We start from the raw sequence: 20,358 nt of genomic DNA, 5'->3' as shown, positions 1-20,358 counted from the left end.
TATAACAATTCCTAAAAAAAGATCTCAAAACAAATCTTGAAGTTTCAAAACTTAAAAAAACTTCACGATCTATTTAAGACAAGACATGTTTTACTACCAGAGGCATAGATAATATTATTTTATTTCTTGGACAGCTGCGTGAATACCAATTTAACTGAATTTCAAATAATTCACATAAAAGAAGTAGCACAACATTATTGTTCACAAATTTTGAGACCGATTTTGCCATTTTATATCATAGGTATTGGTAACTATGCATTTAGACATTCAGAGCTTAATGTTCGGACATTTATCGATGTATCTCTTTTTTAAAATGTACTAAAGAACAAATATAATCCATTTGGGTCATTGTTACGCAAATGATAGCCTTAATTTAGTTTATTTACATATGTCTTGTCTTCAAAAATTGTCCCAAAAACGAAGCCATTTGTGAACTCGGTTGACTGGAACACCTTTTAATTGGAACAATATCTGCATAATGGTGTTTTCCAATTAAGTGATCTCGACAGCATAGATTTAGATATTCATTTCTAGATAAATTGTATAAAACAGAAGTATGATGACAGCAATAAAAGTAAAGTCAAAAGTCTGATTAAAAAATAGTTTTTTTTTTTTTAATTAACTTTCCTTGGGTCCGCAAACAAGAGGCTGAAAGGAGATTGTTTTATTTGTCTTACTCTTTAACCAGTGAATCCTGATGCTGCTTTCACTACATTAGGAAATAGAAATCAAAGCATGATCCAAGTCCTAATTGAAGGTACCATTCCTTGTTAAAGGGCATCACCATATGATAGACTTGAAAATTGGTTGTCTCACAGTTCATTTCTAAGAGTATGAAATCTCCGCTAATTTGCACTCAATAAGTAATGCCCCCCCCCCCCCCCCTCCCCCCACACACACACACAATAAAGTGAGAATGTTTGATAAAACAAAACAACTGCCATCAGGTAGGGAACATAAGTGAGTATTGTTTTCTAGCAGTGTCATAGATTTTTCATAGCAGGTTCATAATCTAACAACATATAAATATCATAATTTAATATTTAAATGGGGGAGAACTTTGAACGGTTATGTAAGGCCCGTTCTGTCAATTTGCATGATCAATCGATCGTTCATGCAGCACTTTTTGTGGATCGATAGAATGCACAACAATCCATTGATCATTGTGTGTTCTGTAGATTGGTGGATTGCAGCAGCACTTTTTGTGGATCCATAGAATGTACAATACATAGGTTATTGCGTGTTCTGTAGATTGGTAGATTGCAGCAGCTCTTTTTGTGGATCTACAGAATGCTCAACGGTCCATCGATCGTTACGCATTCAGCAGATTGGCACTACTACTGCTACTACTACTACCACATAGGCACATCGAAATTACTTATAAGGTTTTCATCCCCTAGTTAACATAATATCAAGATATTTTATGGTGCAAAGTCAAAGCATTCCTCTTTCAACCCCTGTGAAATAATATCAAATGAAATTACATAAAACTATTGATGAATTGTTGTGCATTGTATGAACCCATAAAAAGTACAGTGTAAACTACTGATCTACTTAACATGCAACAATCAATTCTGCGGATCCATAAAAAGCGCTGCAAATCGTCAGAATGAGCCTTACATTTAAACAAATAATACATATTAAAGACAATATTTTAACATTATATTATGGCAAATGTAAAAAAAAAAACTAATGTAAAAAATAAAACCTAACTTCTATATTTATCGTTGATGGATATATATCTATGTAAAAAATATTTAGATTGTTGCATTACTTTTAATCAAGTGAACATAAGATACATGATTGCTTTGAGGGTTATTTGTCTGTCTTTCAAAGTTAACAGGCACTTGTTACCCTTTGATTTTGTTTTTAAGGGATTCACATCCCTTGTGATACTTTCAGGTCATTTCAGCGTCAGTAAAAAGGAAGAAAACGGGAAAATTCTAAAATTCGAGATTAACAAATATAAGCACCCTAGAAGTAAGACAAAGGGAACCATTTTTATTTTGTTTTTTTATGTTGTTTTTAAGTGGTTTTACGGCACTGACAACAATTATGGGTCATTTTAGTGCCAATAAAAAAAAGACGATTGAGGAAAAGTTATGGATCTGAAGTTAAAAGCACCAACAACAAAAAAAAAAAAACAACCAAAAAAAAAAACCAAGACACAGGTACTGGGTCACATAGGGAATAGAAGATTCCACGAGCAATCCACTGATGTGCCTATTTTTCATTTCCTAAAAGTCTAATCTAGGCACATGCAAAGGATCCTGCAATGGTGAATACACTCAAATGTTTACATATTCAAACCCAATAAATTCTAAAGTACATAACAGAGAGATGATTTACAGTGGGAAAAAAGTATTATATCTCGAAAAAAATATTTTTAAAAAATTATATATATATATATATATATATATATATATATATATATATATATTATATATATATATATATATATATATATATATATATATATATACATATATATAAAGGTACTCTACAATTGACTGTCTCCCTCCTACAATCCTCGCCAGGACCAGGAAAAAAAACTGGGCTGAACAATCCAGAACAAAGACAGAGAGCATTATGGAAAGGGAAAACGTTTATAGGGGATAGAAGACACCGGAAGTGGCTTTTTTTCTCAAACATGGGAGGTCTTAAGACCTCAGAGGGGACAGGTTAAAAAAAAGAAACAATTGGATTCCAAGAGCAACGTATTAATGATCATTGAAAAGTCCCATCAAGACACAAGCACAGGGTACCGCTTAGAGGACTACATTCAAATGTTTGTTTGTTTGTTTGTTTTTAAGGGTTTTACGGCGCTTGCAACACATTTAGGTTATATCAGCGCCAGTAAAAAGGAAGAAAATGGGATAGTCGAAAGTTCTAGAATTACAATTAAAGCACCAAAGAGAGAGTAAGACAAAGGGGAATTGGGAACAAATAGGGATCAGATGTAGATTCCAAGAGCATACCATCAATGTACTTAGCGTGAGATCACCTATAAGTCTCATCTGGACACAAGCACACAATCCAACAAGGAGAAATACACTCAGATGCATACATCATACATTAAAAATAAATATAATAATACATAACAGAGAGATGATTTACAAGGAAAAAAATATCATCTCTCAAAACAATAACTATGCATTTGACTGTTTCCCTCCAGCCAGGACGGGCCAGGGCCAGGACAAAACCAAGTAATCTCATTCCAAGACAAAGACAGAAAGCATGTTGGAAAACAGATATAAGGGGATAGAAGACACAGCATGTACCCCCCTGCCCGCTATGGGAGGTCAGGATCCCCACCCAGACATTCAAATGTTTACACAATATAATATTCATAACAAAAATTATAACAGTACGTAACAGAGAGGTAATTTACAAGGAAAAAAATATCATCTTCCAAAACTTATACTAATAATTTGAATGCTTCTTTCTCAGTCAGAGACTCTGCAAGGGCCATAGCAAAACCAAGCAATCCCATTCGAAGACAAAGACAGAAAGCATCATGAGAAAGGAAAACAGACATAGGGGGATAGAAGGCACAGCAAGATTGATGTTTTGTTTGTTTTTAAGGGTTTTACGGCGCTTGCAACACATTAAGGTCATATCAGCGCCAGTAAAAAGGAAGAAAATGGGATAGTAAAAAGTTCTAGAATTACAATAAAGCATCCAAAAAAAAGGGAAGACAAAGGGGAATTGGTTCAAATAAGAAACAGGTGTAGATTCCAAAAGCACTCTATCAAAGTACTTAGTTTGAGATCACTAAAAGTCTCATCCAGACACAAGCACAGGTCCCCGCTAAGAGGAACACACTCAAATGTTTTACAAATCATATATAAAATAAAGAAAGCATAATACAGTGCATAAGAGAGAGATACAATGAAAAAAATATCATATCCCAAAACTAATTATACATTCGACTGTTTCCCTCTCAGCCAGGGGATCTGTTTTTGTTTTTGTTTTTAAGGGTTTTACGGCGCTTGCAACACATTTAGGTTATATCAGCGCCAGTAAAAAGGAAGAAAATGGGATAGTAAAAAGTTCTAGAATTACAATTGAAGCATCCAAGAGAAAGTAAGACATAGGGGAACTGGGAACAAATAGGGATCAGATGTAGATTCCAAGAGCATACCACCAATGTACTTAGTTTGAGATCACCTATAAGTCTCATCCGGACACAAGAACAAAATCCAACAAAGAGGAACACACTCAAATGCTTACATTATACATTAAAAAATAACAAATATACTAATACATAACAGAGAGATGATTTACAAGGAAAAAAATATCATCTCCCAAAACAATAACTATGGATTTGACTGTTTCCCTTCCAGCCAGGACTCCGACCAGGGCCAGGAAAAAAACTAAGTAATCTCATTCCAAGACAAAGACAGAAAGCATGTTGGAAAACAGATATAAGGGGATAGAAGACACAGTGTGTACCTCCCTGCCCGCTATGGGAGGTCAGGATCCCCACCCAGAGCCAGGGGATCCGGCCAGGACCAGGACAAAACCAAGTAATCTCATTCCAAGACAAAGACAGAAAGCACGTTGGAAAACAGATATAAGGGGATAGAAGACACAGTATGTACCCCCCTGCCCACTATGGGAGGTCACGAACCCCGCCCAGTCTGACTTCCCTGCCCACCATGGGAGTTCCATTGTCAGTTACCAGTTGAAACACGTTAAATTCATATCAGCACCACAAAACGGGAACATGATGGAATGGTCAAAAGACTTTTTATTTTTAATTGCACCCAAGAAAGTAGTATGAGGAAGAAGACTGAATAACTAAAAAGTTTCACCAAGACAAAGTCTTGAACACCCACCAAGAGGGTTACATTCATGTAACAAGGAAATTATTTAGAAGAAATATAATGTCATCTCAAAAATAGGAGGGTAAAAAAAGCAAAAGTACATTTGACTCAATCCCCCTCAACAAAGGATATCAGTAGAAGCCAAAAACAAGAACAGAAAGAAAAAAAAAAAAAAAACTACATATAAAGAGATAAAGAGACAGGCAGACAGAAAAGGAAACAAGTGTTGATCTATCCCTCCACAAGGAGGGACACTTCCCCATCGTATATATGACAGGATAAGGCAAGGTCTTTTGTCTTTTGCTCTTGATACTTAGCATTGGTAACATGAAGATATTGGAATAGTTAAAAAGTTATAACCCAAGATAATAAAAGACAAGTTTCCAAGTGCAATTTTTCGGTGTGCCTAGTCTGAAACGACTTTTAAATCCTACCCAGTCACACACACCAAATCCATGCAAAAGAGGATTCACTCGAAATACAAGTGACGACAATATAAACATAAAGGCGACAAATGAAAACACTCTATTTACGGTCTGACTGTTTTTTAAGATCTATCAAACTACACAGACAACTACCAAACTGTGCCGACAATCTCGGCAAACAGTGAAAAACAGACTCAACCAGATGGTAAAAATAATTTTATCAAACTAGTGTTAGACACCTTAATAAAATCTGTACTTAAAATTCTGGCCGAAATGGATGTCATAATAATTGAGTAAAGTGCAGTAAGTAACAAAAATAACTATTTTTTTTTCTTTAAAAACAGTGATCACAAGGGTGCCAAACACCTTTCATACACACTTGTTCAGATCTTTATCTTATACTGGTGCCTGCTCCTTAATTTCTTAATTTGATATTTTCAACAACAAAAAAAAGAGATTTCATCATATGCAAAATTGAAATGACAACAACAAGTTGAGAAGGAACTTCTGGCCTGACCCAACCCCATACTCAAAGAAGCTGTACGGAAGTGAGGACGACCTCAGGACCACTGTGGGCTTCATTCACCAGACCGGACTGACCATGTGACGTGACGGGAACGAAGAAGAAGAAGAAGAAATGACAACTTAGTATATAGACAAGCGGTTTACAATGAAGACTATTAAACTATGAAAAAAGCACTACTTCTCCTGATCAGTGGATCAAATAAACATAATCTACGAAAAAGAAGAAAATCAAGTTCTGGATGACATGACTTGTAACTTTTTAAAAAGATTTCCATAAACTTTTACATGTTCACTAATAAATGATGAGGTCACTCTGCTATTGTATTTTTTTCTGTTGTCAATTAATGATCGATTGTCTTATTATGATTGTAAAGAATGATTAATAAACAATTTTGGAAATAAAATAAACATTTGAAAATTTAGTAAATATTAAGTCTTCTATATAAAACGGAGAGGGAGAGTATCTTTCGTGGAGGGCTTTAAAAGAAACCAAACAAAATAACAACAACAAAAAACCATTCAAGAACCTCACATTAAAAGGATTTCAATTTTTCAAATTTCATTGAGCAAAAATAATACGGATAAAATAAAATGTACATTAGATAAAATATACAATACAATTTGCTTCATTCTAAAACGTTTTTAGTATCACATCAACAATTAAAACTGTATGTGGCTACCAAAGGAAAATATAGGAATAAATATTTCATAATAACTTCTCAATCCACAGAGTACATTACATTTTAAAACTCTTCATCGGATAAATATTTGCAAAGTAACATCTATATTGCTGAATTGGAAATAGTGAAAGATCATTAAACAGAGGAAAATTTAATATAATACTAGAGATAAATAAAACAAAAACAAAAAACAAAAGGAAATATAGACTATTAAAAAACAGTAATTCCGCAGTAAAACATTCCTAACCAAGTTAGCCATCGAATAGTAAAAATAATTATTTTTGAAATATACATGATAAAAATATAATAAAAGAAGGTGATGGCAGTAATCATTCTTTAAGCACAGACACACACACACACACATACACATACACACACATGTATACTTTCTCTCTCTCTCTCTCTCTCTCTCTCTCTCTCTCTCTCTCTCTCTCTCTCACACACACACACGTTTTGTTTTAAGAGTTTTAGGGCGCTTGCAACACATGTAGGTCATATCAGCGCCAGTAAAAAAAAGGAAATTGGATATTAAAATTATTCTAGATAAACAATTAAAAGGACTTAAGAAAAAAGTAAGACAAAGGGGAATGGTTCAAATTGGGAACAGATGTAGATTCCAAGAGCACACAATCAGTGTACTTAGTTTGAGATCACCAAAAAGTCTCACCCAGATACCAGCACAAGATTCCTCAAAGAGGAATACGCTGAAATGTTTACAAATCAAATGTTAAAAAAAATAAATTAAAAAAACAACAGTTCATAACAGAGAGATGATTTACAATGAAAGAAATATCATCTCTCAAAACTATAACTATACATTCAACTGTGTTCCTCCCAGTCAAGGACTCCGACCAGGGTCAGGACAAAACTAAGTAATCTCATTCCAAAACAAAGACAGAAAGCAATTGGAAAACAGATATAGGGGTCTAGAAGACACAGCAAGTACCTCCCTGTCCACTATGGGAGGTCGGGAACCCCAACCAGATACACACATACACACACACACACACACACACACATTCAGATGCTTAAATGGAATTTTAAGTTTATAGGAGTGTCACTGCCCTCAACGTAACGAACCACTCACTTGAAAAATATTGTACAAACTGATCAAATATTTTATTTTTAAAAAACAAAAAAAAACAAAAAAACTTTCGGGCAAAAATCCCAATCCAATTCTTTAAAATTTGATACTATGACATTTATTAGAAGAAAAAAAACCTCAATCCAAACGATTGCTAAAAATCAACCAAGCTTTTACTTTTATATAGGTATATCCAGTGAAGAATATATTATGAGAAAAAGAAAACAGATTTAACAACAAAAAGAGTAAATATAGACATCTACTATATATTACATTTTGCAAACACATCAAGAATTGTGTGCCAAAAACTAAACTTTAACAATGAAAATAAGGGTGATGCAAAAGCATGCCAACATATCAATATTATTCATATTTCTATCACTATCACGTCATGAGTTTTCACTCGAAAATTCAATAATTTGTTGTCGTACCAACTCATGCATCTCAGCAAAAGAATGTATTTGAAGAATTTGCCAGGTAACAATTTCCACATTTGATATCTTAGTCATAGGCCTGAAAGCATCCCCAGGGTCCATTTCTGAACTAACGTCTAGATGGTCAAAAGGATTGACCCTTTTATGTGGCTCGGAATAAGAAGAGCTTTTTGAGCTTGTATTAGAGGATCTCTTTTCACTAGTGATCTCATTAGAATTACTGTACATTCTGCCTAAGATTTGGCCATCTCTGGCAGCTGCTTGAACTACATTAGCTTCAGTACTGTTTGATGCTTCTTCTAGTTTATGCTGAAGCTCTGCAACAATGAGCTTGATGTATTCATACCCAGCACAGGACAACGCTTTCATCCATGACTCCATGGATTCTTGAGAATGGGCACTCAAGCAGTAAGTTCTGGTTCCAGCAGAGGCAAAGTTGATCATGAACATAAAGTTGTCTGAATCTTCTGCCAATTCAATAGTACATCCTTCTAGCACGATTACACCCAGGGGTTCCTTATCTCCTTTCTTTTCATAATAGAAGAGAAGATTTCCCTTGAGAACAAACCACCGCTTCTGAAACCCTTTGTTCACTTCTCCTTTCTTATGAAGATAACCTTCCTTGTCAGCAGGTGCTCCCGAATTTGCAAAGTGTATTACACCTTTCTCATTTAAAATCTTCATGGTGAATAAGTTACAGAACAATGGCTTCCATAAACATCAGCCTGGTAGGATGACAAGAAATAAAAACATGTCTTTTGAAAACAAAAAAGTATGCTTGATTTAAGAACATTACACATTGCAGTCTGGAAAAAAAATATGTTTGTAGTTTATATGTGTACTGTAAAAAATATATGTAAATGTAAAACGATATACCTTTCTTTAGTTTAGAAAGAGGAGAATTGAATGTTTAAGCAATTGATATCTCAGTAATTGTTCAAATATTATGCAGAGAGAGTTCATAAATATTGAAAAAGTTCACAAAAGTGTAGCCTCTTTACGGTTTCTTCCCTTGCTATGAAATTGTTATCAATATACCCCTGATTTGGGGAAAAACTTTCATCTTTCGTAATTAAATTTAAAGGCATTGAACACACATTTATATCTTTAAAAATGGTTTAATTAGTTAACTGCAATTGGTCATAAAAATAAAATAAATAAATATTGGGCCTATGGGTGTACAAAAATACATATTGACGTGCAATAAGTTGACACAAGAAAAAAAAGTGAGATCAAATAGTAAAGCCAAGCTTCTTCTTTGGCAAAATTAAGGTATATGACTTGACAGCAAAAATGATAAATCAAAATTGTTTGAAAGGTTATAATCATTAAATTCTTGAACTTGTTCCCAATAAAGGTGTTTCTGAGGTCACACTGTGATTGAAACCTCATTTAGGTTCCAAATGCAAGAATGTCAGAAATCCTTATATTTATTTATTTATTTATTTATATTTATTTTCGTATAGAGTAAATGAACAAAACCAAACATTTTAAAAAAGACAATAACATCAACTATTAGCAGACACAGAAGAATGTAATTTATAATTCTGATACATTTATGAAATTGTTGGAAACATTTATAAAGCTATAATTATAAAGAGCAATTTTCATAAAGTTTGAACAAACAAGAAATTTTGAACAATACGCTTCAAAAGAAAAAAAGTACAGAAGGGGAATAATTAAAAAATCGTGTTACCTTTTCATTTATAGAAGATATAAATTACATGGAGAGAAAAATCTTGATGTACATTGAGTAGAAGTGTTGAACAAGACAGAGATATGGGTTAAAACTTTTGTGTAACACGATCAGTCCACACCTGTAAATATAAAACAACAACAAACAAAAAAAGTTACAGTGGAATCTGCATAGTCACCACTCTTAAAGTCAACACCTCATGTTGTCCCAAATTTTCTGTTCTTTATCAAAGTGACTAAGTGTGTAGTAGTTGCCGTAAAGTCAACCAATCTTTCTAGTCTGGCTGTGCTAGCTTTATAAGGAATCCATTGTACATAATTAGAAATATAATCTCAACTAACACCACAGAGGTTACATTATAATTGGGACATTTTATCGTTGTATATCAAACTGGTAATTTGGAGGTCTGAGATTTGATCCTCAATTACAGAAGGCTGAATTTCTAAGATGATTTTGGTTCACATGAATTTCAGTTGTCACTTGGGAAAACTTCAATGACAAAACTGAAACTTACATAAACAAAATTATATTTATTTAAGACTATACAATGTCAAATAACTATACTAAACCACTTCTTTTTCAAATGAAATTAAAGCTCCAAAACAGAATAGTGCAAGGGCATCATCCATAATTTTGTTAGTTCTTTCATAACCTCTTCTCTTTTATAGTGTCAATTGATATATATATATATATATATATATATATATATATATATATATATATATATATATATATATATATATATATATATATATATATATATATATATTAATGATGATACATTTTACCAGTTTTGTCATTAATAGGGGCATATTACTCCACTTTGTTTCTAATACAATGAGCATTCTGCAAAAACACCAAAATGCCAGTCACAAGTCTGGATAAATGTGGAGTGGACTATGGTAAATCTGAAAAATTACTCAATTTTATGGCCACCACTTAATTGGGACGCCGCTCAATTGGGACGATTTGTCGGGAACCGAGCTGTCCCAATAAACCAGCTTGGACTGTTGTAGTTGTATCAACACAAACAGCAGAGTAGTATATAACAGTGGTGAAAGCATTCAACGAAACAATAGACATGACTATGACTATAACTACAATGATGAGATTGGATGGAAAAGAAAAAAATAATGAAACAATTCGATCTCTTAAAATTAAAATACATTTAGTCATTTGTTTTATATGCTCAAAATGAAAAGAATTAGACAAAAAAAGATCTGATGTGTATAAGTATAACTATGATAATAAACCTGGCTATAACTTCTAACTCTACTAACACTAACACCAACACAGGTTAAAAACAAAACAAAATCTCACTTTTTTAAATACATGTATCATTGCTATCATTTGGGCATTGGATGATGGCGGCGTGTGAAATGGAGGGAGAAAGATGAGGGAGGTGGATATGTAGAAATGAAGTGAAAGTAGAAGAGAAGAAGAAGAAGAAAGAAAGAGAAGAAAAAAGAAGAAGAAGGAAGGAAGGAAGGAAGGAAGGAAGAAAGAAAGAAAGAAAGAAGCTCAATCATTTACTTTGGAGTTGGAGGTCAGCAGTAGAGTGACATATTAAGTCATTCAATCGCTAATTGTTTATCATGGCTTATCTTTTAGAAAAACATAATTCAATAAACAATTAACTTTTGATGTTGAAATTAGAAATTCACATTTATTACAAACTTTTATAATGGTATCTAGTGGTGTGACTTTTACTTCTCTCTTGGTGGGCAACTCCCATTTTCTTCATTTATGAATGGAAATCAAGAAAATATAAAGTAAGCAGTATGGAAATCGGTAAAGTAGTCGAGTATATTAGCGTGACGTCTTGCACCATATCATAAGCACCAAATGATTACTTTGTAATAATAAAGTTCCTTGGACATATATTGCTTTAATAAGAATTCCTGATCCATCTTTTATTTTTCTATTTTTTAAAGATTCTGCTTTACCGGTGACTCACGGCTAAGATTCATGAATACATCAGTAATTGGAAATCGTGTTTATGAAATAGAGCAGTAAAGTTAGCTGCCCCAAACGTAAACAAAGGTCGAGAAGCACGTGGCAAACCACATGTTCCTGTCTTGACAGCTCACGTTCCAATGTAAATAATAGAAAAAAAATAACCTTTAAAATTTGGCTGTTAGGTGGCAAAAGAAACACATATTCATAAATACTCGATCATGCATCAAATAATGTCTAGATATGGATATTTTATGGAACAAAAGGTAAAATTTCTAAAATTTATCAAAAGTTACAGTCTATCTATTTTTAGACCAGAGCAAATTATTGCGCTGGTGTGAACAAAACGAGAATTATTCGGAGCCTGATTTTCATAATAATTTAGCCTTATATTATTATTTCTGCAACTGTTAGATTTTATGTAAACATATTTTCAATACTGAAAGTGTATTGCCTACAACTCAAACTACAAAATTGGGAGACCTATATTGTGCGTAAATTATTCCGGTCCCTAACGGAAATCACTAGCAACTTGTTATTGTTTACGTTTGGGGCACCTAACTTTACTGCTCTATAAATTCATAAAAACACGTAGAATGTTTACTTCGTTTTATTCGTTATTATTTACAGTGTTTATGAATTCTCATTGATCTGTTTTGGTCGGTGTTGCGGTGAAAAATTACTTTCACTTTGTAGTCACACACTACTGACACTACACTACACACAGTAAACTGGCCACAGACGAAAGACAGTTTACAGTAAGAAAGTCAAGGCGAAACTGACTTGCGTCTAGTGACTGTGACTGGTAAAAAATTCTCCTAAGCATAAGTTTAAAAAGTAAGGAGATAGAGCATTTGAATTCTCTATTTATTTTGATTTTGATTTGATTAAATTAGACAATTCGGTCAAAAGTCTTGTTCAATTAATAGAGTTCAAATTTACATAAATTTTATTATTAGACGTCTATATGGGTTTTATCTTAGGAAAAGGCTATTCGGACCCGAGTCTGAATTGCTTCCCGTGGCAATTCGGACTCGAGTCTGAATTGCTTCCCGTGGCAATTCGGACCCCGAGTCTGAATTGCCTCCCATGGCAATTCGGACCCCGAGTGTGAAGTGCCTCCTGTGACAATTCGGTCTTCGTAAACACACACACACACACACACACACTCATGAGTATCTCTAAGTCATTAAAAACAGAATAATCACACACACATACACACACTCCCCCCCCCCCCCCCCCCCCAAACAACCATTTCCACAACCTAAGAGCCAGCGACTTTTTCTCTTTGATCTCGTATCACCATGTTCTCCCCTGCGTCCAGCGCCTCGGTCGTTTGTGGGTTGTGGAGATGTTAATGGTTACCCCATCGTCTACTTGACTTGAGAAGTCGCTGGTTACTCCCCAATCCCATTACCAGTTGATCATTAATTTTCTCTCCGTATTCAACCAGTGCTTATTTTATTAATAGGCACCTAGTCCAGTATTATCTAATAATATTAGTATTAGACGGTACTCTGCACCTACCCCAGTGGCGGGGCTCTATTGCATGGTTTGCCGCCAAGAATCGCCTCTATTTTTATATTTAGAAATAAAACAGCATTTTTTAATTTAAAAAGAATTAAGATATTGCCTTTTGTCAAAGCCCGACCCATACTGCCTTTTAAATAAAACGCTCAAAGCCCAAAGCCATATTATTTTACTTTACCCCCACTTTTTCGCGGCGCAAATGGCAAGATATATAATGCAGATATGTCATGCATGTATCTTTTGCAACATGCTCATGGGGAGCTGCAAGGTCTGGGCCGGACGTCCCGCTTGCTGAAAGGAAATTGATGTGCATTTCGAACCCAACACCTCTCATTTCCAGGTGCATTGATTGCCGCGTAATCCTGTCTGACAGAGATTATTGCATATGGCCTCTCATGCATTATTGTGTCCATAACAGCACCTTCCCGTGGTGTTCCCCGTTTCTACTGAGTTTGTTATGGGCGCGACCGAGTCCCCGGCGGTATAACCGGGCTAGGGAGTAGGTGGGACCCCTTCCTCTTAAGGTGCAGGAGACAGAACCCACCGATGAGTGGTACACGCTCTGCTCCTCACCCACCCACCTCACACTCATTCTGTAGTGTGGTGTCCTCTGTATGTCCTTACTTTTCTTAATCTACCCCTATAGCTCATACTTGTTTCCTAGTGCTGTAACTTTAACACTTCTATACTCCCTCTTTGGTCGACCTGTGGCCCATGTCTTCTGTATGACTATCTGTGATTGATTGTAATCATGTATCCTTCTTAAAAAATTGAGATTTTTAGGGGAAAGGGATGGTATCCCTTTGTTTTAGGCCCACAGAATCTCTCATCGACACAAATGACCCAGGACGTGACGATCCTCTGTTTATGAAATATGGCCCTTTAAGCAGAAAGATTAACTGAAATAGATAACTGCAAGCCAGGAAACAGTAGGTGGCGGGGAATGGGCGACCGTCAATCATGAAAGAGACTGTGGGAAAGACGAAATGAAGGCTACTTGACTAAACCCTATAAAAATTAATTATATGAGGAACATGCATCTGCAGTTCAACTCCTGATGTTATGCAGCTGACAGCGAATACAGGTTAGGGTGGGAAGACAGACCAGAGACTCCCCAGCATGCCATGACAAACAAAAGGAAAGCATACGAGCTCGGACGTCGCCTCGAAAAAGGTCCGCGCCAGACAGTGAGTACCCAGGCTGATCTGCGCGAAAAGTCAGCTACTGGGACAAAGAAATTCCACAAACATTTGAATATTTTACAAATTAACATTTGTGGAATCAGGAATAAAAAGACAGAGCTGAAGAAATTATTAAATGAAAAGGAAGTTCACATCGCTTTACTTCAGGAAACCTTGTATAAAAATAGCGATCCATATATTGCTGGTTATACATACTATACCTGCAAATGTGACGACTGCCGTGGTGTTATTACTTATATAAGAAATGACATCACGGGAGATGTTACTTCTAAACCATCACAGAACTCAACCGATGTACAGAAAGTCACCTTATGGCACCTAAATAAGAAATTTACCATTTACAACATTTACAACCCTCCACGGTGTACTATAAACCTAACAGATCTAAACAGTTCCCAATACAACAACACAATAATTGCTGGTGACTTCAATGGCCACTCTCCGCTATGGGGATACAAAAATTTAAACAACACAGGAAAAGAACTAGAAAAGCTTTGCAACACAACCAACCTCACCATTTTACAAAATGCAGACTCAGTCCCGACCCTTCTTCACAGAGCTCATATGTCCCTGAGTCATCCCGATCTAACCATCATCTCCTCTGACCTTCTGAATTCTTGTCACATTAAAGTCCTGGATGAAATAGGCAGTGACCATAAACCAATTTTAACACAAATAACAGTTCAAACACAGAAGAAAACATTTGAGCAGAAATCCAAATGGAATTTCAAGAAAGCAAACTGGGATGTTTTCACAGCAACATTAGATGACCAGCTTCCAAAAATTACAGATACATCAAGTGTAGAACATTTAAACGAAGCCCTCACCAAAGCCATTCTTGCAGCTGCAAAAGCAGGAATTCCAAGAGGTAGTCGACAGAATTACAAACCCTTCTGGAGCAAAGAAATTGAAAAAGCAGTAAATGCAAGAAAGGAAACAAGGAAAAACTTAGAGGAAAACAAAACCATTAAAAACAAGATTGAGTACAATAAAGCATCGGCAATTGTCAAAAGAACTATTAACAACGCTAAAAGAAAGAAATGGGCAGACACATGCGCTAATATTGACCTCAATCAAAATGGGAAAAAAGCATGGGCCTTACTTAATAATCTTAACAATGAAACCCCGAAAACCAACCCAAAGCCCATGAAAACTACAGAAGGAACAATCGTAGATGACCAAAAAAAAGCCATGATCTTCAACAAACATTTTGCTTCAGTAAACAAGGCATCAAAAAGAAGTGAAAAGGACAAAAAATTGATTAAAGACCTTAAACATCAAGAAAAGGCCCAAAAGCTATCTCATATCTGTTCAAAGAGGGCTTTACCATGTCAGAACTTCACAGAGCTATGAAAAAACTCAAGTTAAGGAAATCCCCTGGACCAGATAAGATACACAATGAAATGCTCCTGCATCTTAGCGTGAGAGGTAAACAGATGCTTCTCAAACTTATAAATCTAACATGGGAGACAGGAATAGTACCAAGGGGATGGAAAAATGCTATTATAATTCCAATCTTAAAGAAAGATAAACCACCCGACGAAACGAAAAGTTACCGACCAATATCTCTCACCTCATGTGTTGGAAAGATCGCTGAGAGAATGGTAAATAACCGATTATACTGGTGGCTGGAGACATGTGGCCTACTAAATAAATATCAGGCAGGCTTTAGGATAGGGCAAAGAACAGAAGATCAATTGTTTAGATTAAGTCAAAAAATAATTGATGGCTTTCAAGATGGAAAACATACAGTTGCGGTTTTTGTTGATCTCCAACAGGCCTATGACAAAGTATGGAGGAAAGGGTTGTTATCAAAAATGATGGACTACGGAATTGATGGAAATCTCTACTTCTGGATTAAACAATTTCTCAGTAACAGAACAATCCAAACAAAAATTAATAACGGACTGTCAAACAGAGAAGTATTAGAGGAAGGTCTCCCACAAGGATCCTGCCTCAGCTGTACTCTCTTTCTTATTTTTATAAATGATCTACCAGAAGTATTACAGACAGAAAAGGCCCTATATGCTGACGATTTAGTTATGTGGTATACTACAAAGCATCTACCAATAGCCTCCAATAGAATAAATGAAGATTTAGAAAGCTTAAACACCTTCTGTGATAAATGGAAATTAAAAGTAAATTGCAATAAAACAGTCTTCTTCTTCTTCTAGGTTCCATGCCTGGTCCAGGCTTCGGATACTGCATGAATTATCTCTCTCCATTCCTCCCTGTCTCTTGCCTTTTCAAACAGCTCTTGGATTGTTAGGCTGGTGAAGCCCTTCAGTTGGTCTATGAGTGTTTTTCTTTGTCTCCCCCGGGCGCGTTTACCAGGTATTTTTCCACAACTTGCCAGGTATTCATTCTTATCTTTCCTTACTATGTGTCCGAAAAAGGATAGTTGTCGATCCACTATTAAGGGCATTAGTTTCCTTTGTTGGTATGTTTGTTTTAGCACTTCTTCGTTCGTTTTGTGTGCAGTATACGATATTCTCTGCATCCTTCTCAAGCACCACATTTCAAAAGCTTCAATGTTCTTTTGTGTTTCTGCATTTGTAGTCCAGCTTTCGCATCCGTATAACAAGATTGGCCACACGTAGCACTTCAAGACTCGGAATCTAATCCCGAACGACATCTGTTTGTTTTTCAAAATGTTTCCCAGGTCCATGAAGGCCTGTTTGGCTTGAGTTATTCTTGCTCGTATGTCTCGGTTACATCTTCCATCTGTTGTCACTATTGAACCTAGGTATTTAAAACTTTCTACGTTGGTAAGTTGCTCGCCGTGAATCGTTATATTGCAGGTGTTGTTGTTTTCGGGGTTTTTCTGTATTACCATGCATTCCGTTTTGGTGATATTCACTTCCATTCCCTTGGCTTCACTATCTACTACCACTTTGTCAACAATCTTTTGAAGTTGGATTTCTGATGTTGCAATGAGTACCGTATCGTCTGCGTATCTTATATTATTTATGTTGTGACCTCCCACTTTTATTCCCTCCATATTATTTATGCCCCTCATGATTGTTTCTTGGTATAGATTAAACAGATCTGGTGAGGCAACACACCCTTGACGGACTCCTTTCTTAATAGGAATGGAATTTCCTGTAGAGTTTCCGATTTTGATAGATGCCTGCTGGGTGTAGTATAATGTTTGCATGAGTCTGAGGTCTTTCTCATCAGCGCCAATGGAGTGCAGTTGTTTTAGTATTTCTTCGTGGCGTACTCTATCAAAAGCTTTTTTGTAGTCGACAAAACAGAGGTATAGTGGGGTCTGAACCTGTATAGCTCTTTCACTTAAAACACGGAGGAGGTATATTGCGTTCCTTGTCCCTCTGTCAGGTTGGAATCCATATTGTTCTTCTGCGTCTACTCTATATTTACTAAGAGCCATCCTGTTTCCAAGAAAGAAATAACACTCTCCATCCAAGGCCATCGACTCGCGAAAGAAGAAAACCCCACATATTTGGGCATACAGTTAGACAGACAACTATCTCTGAACAAACACACTCAGAATGTAAAAATCAAAGCCACAAGGAGACTCCAGTTACTAAAACGACTAGCCAGTACTAATTGGGAGCAGACAAAAACTCGCTTCGACAACTCTATTTAGGCTATGTGCGTTCCGTCATGGACTACAATTTAGCCCTCCAAAATGTAGGTAGTAAAAACACACACAAAACCTTGGACAGAGTACAAAACCAAGCCCTTCGCTTCATCTCCGGTGCCCTGAGATCGACACCCACAGCAGCATGTGAAATACATACTAATGTGGAACCACTTGGACTTCGCAGAGAATCAGCAGTGCTTGAAATGGTTGAAAGATACAAACGAAAAGAGGAAAACCATCCAAACAGAATTCTGGCAGAGAAATGGAAACCAAGAACAAGATTAAAACAAAAATCCCTGCTACACATTGCTAACAACTTGAATGAAAGACACAGACTCCCAGAAAACAGAGAAAAATCTTTTTTAATCAGTCAAAAACCTCCATACGCCGAACTAAAACTTCCAAAAATAAAGACTAACCTCTTAGAAGAAACAACAAGAAATAGAAACAAATCAGATATACAAACATTAGCAATGAAGACAATACAAGAATACCCAGACAACTGGATACATGTTTACACAGATGGATCTGCCCACAAAGGAACTAAAAATGCTGGTATGGGTTTGTAGTAGAATACCCAGATAAAACCTGTGATAAAATCCACAATTCTTGCGGAAGCTCCTGCTCAAACTACGAGGCAGAGGCAGTTGCAATAGAAGCCTCACTGCGACACCTCTCTTCTGTTTTCCAGCTAAACCCTTCAAAACTTCAAAACACTGTCATCTTCACAGACTCCAAATCGGTTCTCCAAGCTCTCGATTTAGATAAAGTCTCCTCAACGTTCAATAGTTTAAGATCTCAACTAGATGAATTCCTTACAACACACAGAGTAGACTTATCTCTCCAGTGGATACCGGGACATTCAAATATACCAGGAAATGACAATGCAGACAGACTAGCCAGACTCGGATCAACACTTTTACAACCATCATTTCCAGTATCCTTAGACACAGCGAAACAAATAATCAAAACAAATAAGAGAGAAGAATGGATGAACAGTTGGGCAATGAGCACCACGGGTAGATGTATGTTTTCCCATATGACCACTCCTGTAAAGACTGATTGCCTAAATAAGCTCAGAAGACACCAGCAAAGCATCATCTTTCAACTAAGAACACAACACATACCGCTCAACAACCATTTAAGCAAAATTACAAAAGACACATCCCCCTCCTGCCCCCTATGTCAACACCCCAATGAAACAGTAACACACCACTTGCTTGAATGTCAACCTCTTGAAGATCTGAGATGCACATTCCTCCCACCAAATCCAAGCATCAGTAACACACTTTATAGTCACCTGGAACAACTACAAAAGACGTCTAACTTCTACGTCATGGCACAAGACCGAAGGGCTAGAGCTCAGGTGGTCGCTGGTTCGGATAAGTAAGTAAGTAAGTAAGCAACATGCTCATGGCAAATCAAATAAATCTTCCAACACAAAGACACTCTTTTTTCTATGCGAGGGCAAATTGATTGTTAACGTTAACAATAGCGACTACAATTGTAAATTGTAATCTCCCAAAGACCACGAATATTTAGATTGTTTTTGTTTTTTAAGTCGCTTGCAACACATTTAGGTCATATCAGCGCCAGTAAAAAGGGAGAAATTCGATAGTAAAAAGTTCTAGAATTACAATTAAAAAGTACCCAAGAAAAAGTAAGACAAAGGGGAATAATAGATCACCGCTTTTGAAGGTTAGTCATCTTCGGGAGTTCTAAAACGTGACTTGCTCGCTCACTCCTACCGACTGACAACTTACAACTGAGAACAAGCACCTTCCCCCCACCCTGCCACGCTTACTTTCGACCCATCGTCCACTTCCGACACTTCCTGTGATTGCACAAGCGCGTTGTGGCAAGAGTCTGAATTGCCACGAGAAGCAATTCAGACTCGGGTCTGAATTGCCACTTCGTTTATCTTAGTCTTAGTCTCAGACAGTGACAGGATTAAATTGGCCGTAGTGTAGGCTGTAGCCTACTTTTCAAGATCGAAGTGCTTATTCGCAGTAGTACTGCGAATAGTGATTCCCGTGGAATCACTATCTATTCGCACTAGTAGAAGCGCTCTCCCATCTCTGAAAATTAATTTTTGTCCCCTCTCTGAACACAACACTATTTTCTGTTCAAAATGGCAGCAGCTGCTTCTAATGGTGCTCACACTATTATGTTATAGTGACGATGGACCCAATCAGCAAAGTCTCTACTGCACCCGGAAGCTTCGTCACAACACACCGTTCAACTAGATGCTCCGCAGTTTCGGGTTCTTGTCCAAATCGGGTACATGTTGAACAGTTGGAAAGTCCCCACTGATGAAGCGACTTTGCCGTGAGGCAGGTCCGCAACCTAAGCCAATTCGCTACCACCCAGTGTCTCCTCTTATTGGTGGA

At 36.3% G+C, this 20,358-nt stretch overlaps 2 protein-coding genes across 5 annotated transcripts in view; one reads left to right on the top strand and one right to left on the bottom strand.

Moving 5' to 3' along the window:
- Positions 1-3,959: 3,959 nt before the first annotated feature.
- Positions 3,960-11,426, bottom strand: LOC144962927 (sesquipedalian-1-like). Of its 3 annotated transcripts, none has more exons than XM_078896334.1 (3): positions 11,351-11,426; positions 9,674-9,794; positions 3,960-8,702 (listed from the first exon to the last, which is right to left on the bottom strand). In XM_078896334.1, exon 3 carries the CDS (start codon positions 8,659-8,661, stop codon positions 7,933-7,935), a length of 729 nt encoding a protein of 242 aa, XP_078752460.1. In that variant the 5' UTR covers positions 8,662-8,702; positions 9,674-9,794; positions 11,351-11,426; the 3' UTR covers positions 3,960-7,932. The 3 variants fall into 3 exon arrangements, with proteins under 3 accessions (XP_078752460.1, XP_078752459.1, XP_078752461.1); XM_078896333.1 differs by having other exon boundaries at positions 11,207-11,425; XM_078896335.1 differs by having other exon boundaries at positions 11,338-11,389.
- An 822-nt stretch (positions 11,427-12,248) lies between these two features.
- Positions 12,249-20,358, top strand: part of LOC144962925 (DDB1- and CUL4-associated factor 4-like protein 1) — a 21,047-nt gene continuing 12,937 nt past the window's right edge. Inside the window, exon 1 of one of the 2 annotated variants that reach the window (XM_078896330.1) lies at positions 12,249-12,466. The gene's annotated coding sequence lies outside the window, so the exon portion shown is untranslated. The remainder of the gene's footprint in view (positions 12,467-20,358) is intronic. The other variant, XM_078896332.1, reaches the window with a different exon arrangement.

The sequence above is a fragment of the Berghia stephanieae genome, chromosome 1, assembly GCF_034508935.2.
Source record: "Berghia stephanieae isolate SIO BIC M18660-M18661 chromosome 1, UCSD_Bste_1.3, whole genome shotgun sequence".
NCBI classification, from domain to species: domain Eukaryota; kingdom Metazoa; phylum Mollusca; class Gastropoda; order Nudibranchia; family Aeolidiidae; genus Berghia; species Berghia stephanieae.
The sequence above is the reverse complement of the archived record's forward strand: the minus strand, read 5'-3'. Positions and strand labels throughout refer to the sequence as shown.